Source organism: Silurus aristotelis (genome assembly GCF_946808225.1).
Source record: "Silurus aristotelis genome assembly, chromosome: 8".
NCBI lineage: Eukaryota > Metazoa > Chordata > Actinopteri > Siluriformes > Siluridae > Silurus > Silurus aristotelis.
In genome coordinates this window covers 31,260,796-31,263,295 of record NC_139581.1, presented here as the reverse complement: position 1 = coordinate 31,263,295, position 2,500 = coordinate 31,260,796, and the positions used below count along the sequence as shown (strand labels likewise).

Below are 2,500 nucleotides of genomic sequence, written 5' to 3'. Positions count from 1 at the left end.
TGTGGGCGTGTCTCCGTTTATTCAGGTCTGTGCAGCAGTAATGGCGAGTCGAGGCGAGAGCAAGACGAGTTTCTCAAAGTGGAAATATGATCATTATTTCACTTTAGTTGAGTATAAAGACAAAAACTGTCAAATGTAAACTGTGTCGTTCTGGTTCGGCGCTCGTATCTACTGCGATGAACAGCAACTCCAATCTGCCTAAACTCCTTCAGAATCTACATGCCTCAACGAAGCTATGCGCTAACCCGGTGTTCTACATTGTTGATAGTTTTCATACTTCAGCTGTGAAAGGAACATGTTTAAGAGCTCAACACAACAGCAGAAGCCACTTTAGTTTTTGACTGTGAATATATTATTCAGCTTGTTTTGTTATTTATGTCAGAAAACCTTGTGATATATTCAGTTTGTGCTGCTCTGACTTTAATAAAATAGTGTTTAAAAATTACTTTGTATTTAAGTCAGTTTTGTGTTTGTATGGACCATAACGCATAAAAGGGCATTAATGGGAACATTAAAGAACGTTCTTTGAAAAAGTAACTAAAAAGTTACTTTTAACAGTAACGCATTACTTTTTGGTGTAAATAATCAACAAAGTACCACCACAGTCGTCACCGCTGCTAATCAGGGACAAATACACACCATTCACCTTCACTGTTGATTTCTGTAAAGCTGCTTTGAGACAATGACTGTGGTGAAAAGCGCTATAGAAATATATTTGACTAGATTTTGGTCTTTATGGAAAGAAGGTCAAAAACTAGTATATTATGGTTATACTGTAATATTTAGAGGGATATTGTGTGTGTGTGTGTGTGTGTGTGTGTGTGTGTGTGTGTGTGTGTGTGTGTGTGTGTGTGTGTGCGTGCAGTAATAAATAGTAATAAATTGTATGCTGCTTATCTTGGAAAAACACCTTATCAGATTTATAATTATGTTATTATAGAAAGTTTGCACACCTGTGTGTGTGTGTGTGTGTAAACAACAAAACATCTTTTACACACACGCACACACACACACACACACACACACACACACACACACACACACACACACACACACACACACACACAGTTGGCACTGGAGTCTATAATTGTACTGTTGACGTATATATAAATAATATCCCCAAAAACGTCAACAGAGACTCAACAACTGGAGGACAAATAGTTTGTGTGTGTGTGTGTGTGTGTGTGTGTGTGTGTGTGTGTGTGTGTGTGTGTGTGTGTGTGTGTGTGTGTGTGTGTGTGTCTCATAAATTTTAACTTAATTACAGTTTTTGAGCTGCTCCAGATGCCTCCAAAACACAAAAATGTCAAAAAGTTGGAGAAACTTCTGATCTTGATCTTGAAAAGTTTCAAAATAAATGAATAATAAAAAATCTACCAATGAGGTTCTTTTATGAAAAAGTGACAGAGAAATGGCATACATATAAAGATAGAAGGATGGAGGGATGAGTGTAAAAAATAATACACAAATGAATGTAAAAATGGATGGAAAGAGGGTGAAATAAAAAGAAATATAGATGTATAAATGTAAAAATAAATGGATGCAAAGGTGGATGGAGGAAAGATTGTAAAAAAGGAAGAAAGGATAGATGGATTAATGTAAAGTGGAATAGATAGATAGATGGATGGAGGAAGAGAAAATTGGATTTAAAGATGGAGATGGAGGATGGAGGAGACTCACTCGTGGTGCCCCCAGCCCAGCTCGGGGAGGTAGGGCAGTTTTTTTATGCGGATGATAGAGTCGTAGATGGAGGGCTGGAGACTCTGTGCCACAGCGTTGGCCAAAATCACTGCAATCATGATGGGGAGGATGTGACTGATCTGTCCTGTCAACTCAAACACTATCACCGCCGTCGACACCGTGTGTGTTACAGCTCCCGATAAAGCCGCCGCACCTACACACACACACACACGCGCGCATGCACAATAAGTCCATCTCAAACCAGTGCAAACTTTTTAATGGGAGAAAATCACACAGCACATTTAAACACAATATTAATAATGAAGGTGATGATGATGGTAAAGATGATGATGATTTAAAAAAAGAGAAAAACTAAATATAAAAACAAACAAATAAGTATGAATATTAAATCCTGGTGTGAATACACACACACACACACACACACACACACACACACAATATATATATATACACACACAGTAAAACCCCGTTGTACGAGCATAATTCGTTCTGGAAAATTGCTCGTAGGTCCATTTGCTCGTATGTTCGAACTGATTTTCCCCATAGGAATGAATGTAAAAGTGATTTAATCCGTTCCGAGATCTCATTCGATCGCTTATTTCTGCACTTAAAAACTATTTGTAGCCTATTTAAAAAAAAAAAATACACAGCAAATTACCGTAATGTAAACATAATTTAACACTAACTCATGTGATAGTGGTTGATTGCGAGTGTCAAATGTGCACCACGCTCGTAACCTGCTCCGTTTCCATAGTAATTATATTTACTTTCGTTTTCACAGCACCATCACTGATTTTCT

At 37.6% G+C, this 2,500-nt stretch overlaps 1 protein-coding gene and 1 long non-coding RNA gene across 5 annotated transcripts in view; both read right to left on the bottom strand.

Moving 5' to 3' along the window:
- The window catches only part of LOC310730265, a 1,820-nt gene extending 1,642 nt beyond the window's left edge, over positions 1-178 (bottom strand). Inside the window, exon 1 of the long non-coding RNA XR_014534782.1 lies at positions 1-178. This exon is cut by the window's left edge and continues 455 nt beyond it. This is a non-coding gene — a long non-coding RNA (uncharacterized lncRNA).
- Positions 1-2,500, bottom strand: part of clcn2c (chloride channel 2c) — a 43,921-nt gene that overhangs the window by 11,431 nt on the left and 29,990 nt on the right. For all 4 annotated transcript variants that reach the window (XM_083549109.1, XM_083549107.1, XM_083549110.1 and 1 more), the window contains exon 15: positions 1,681-1,894. In XM_083549109.1, coding sequence (XP_083405235.1) covers positions 1,681-1,894 — 214 coding nt within the window. The remainder of the gene's footprint in view (positions 1-1,680; positions 1,895-2,500) is intronic.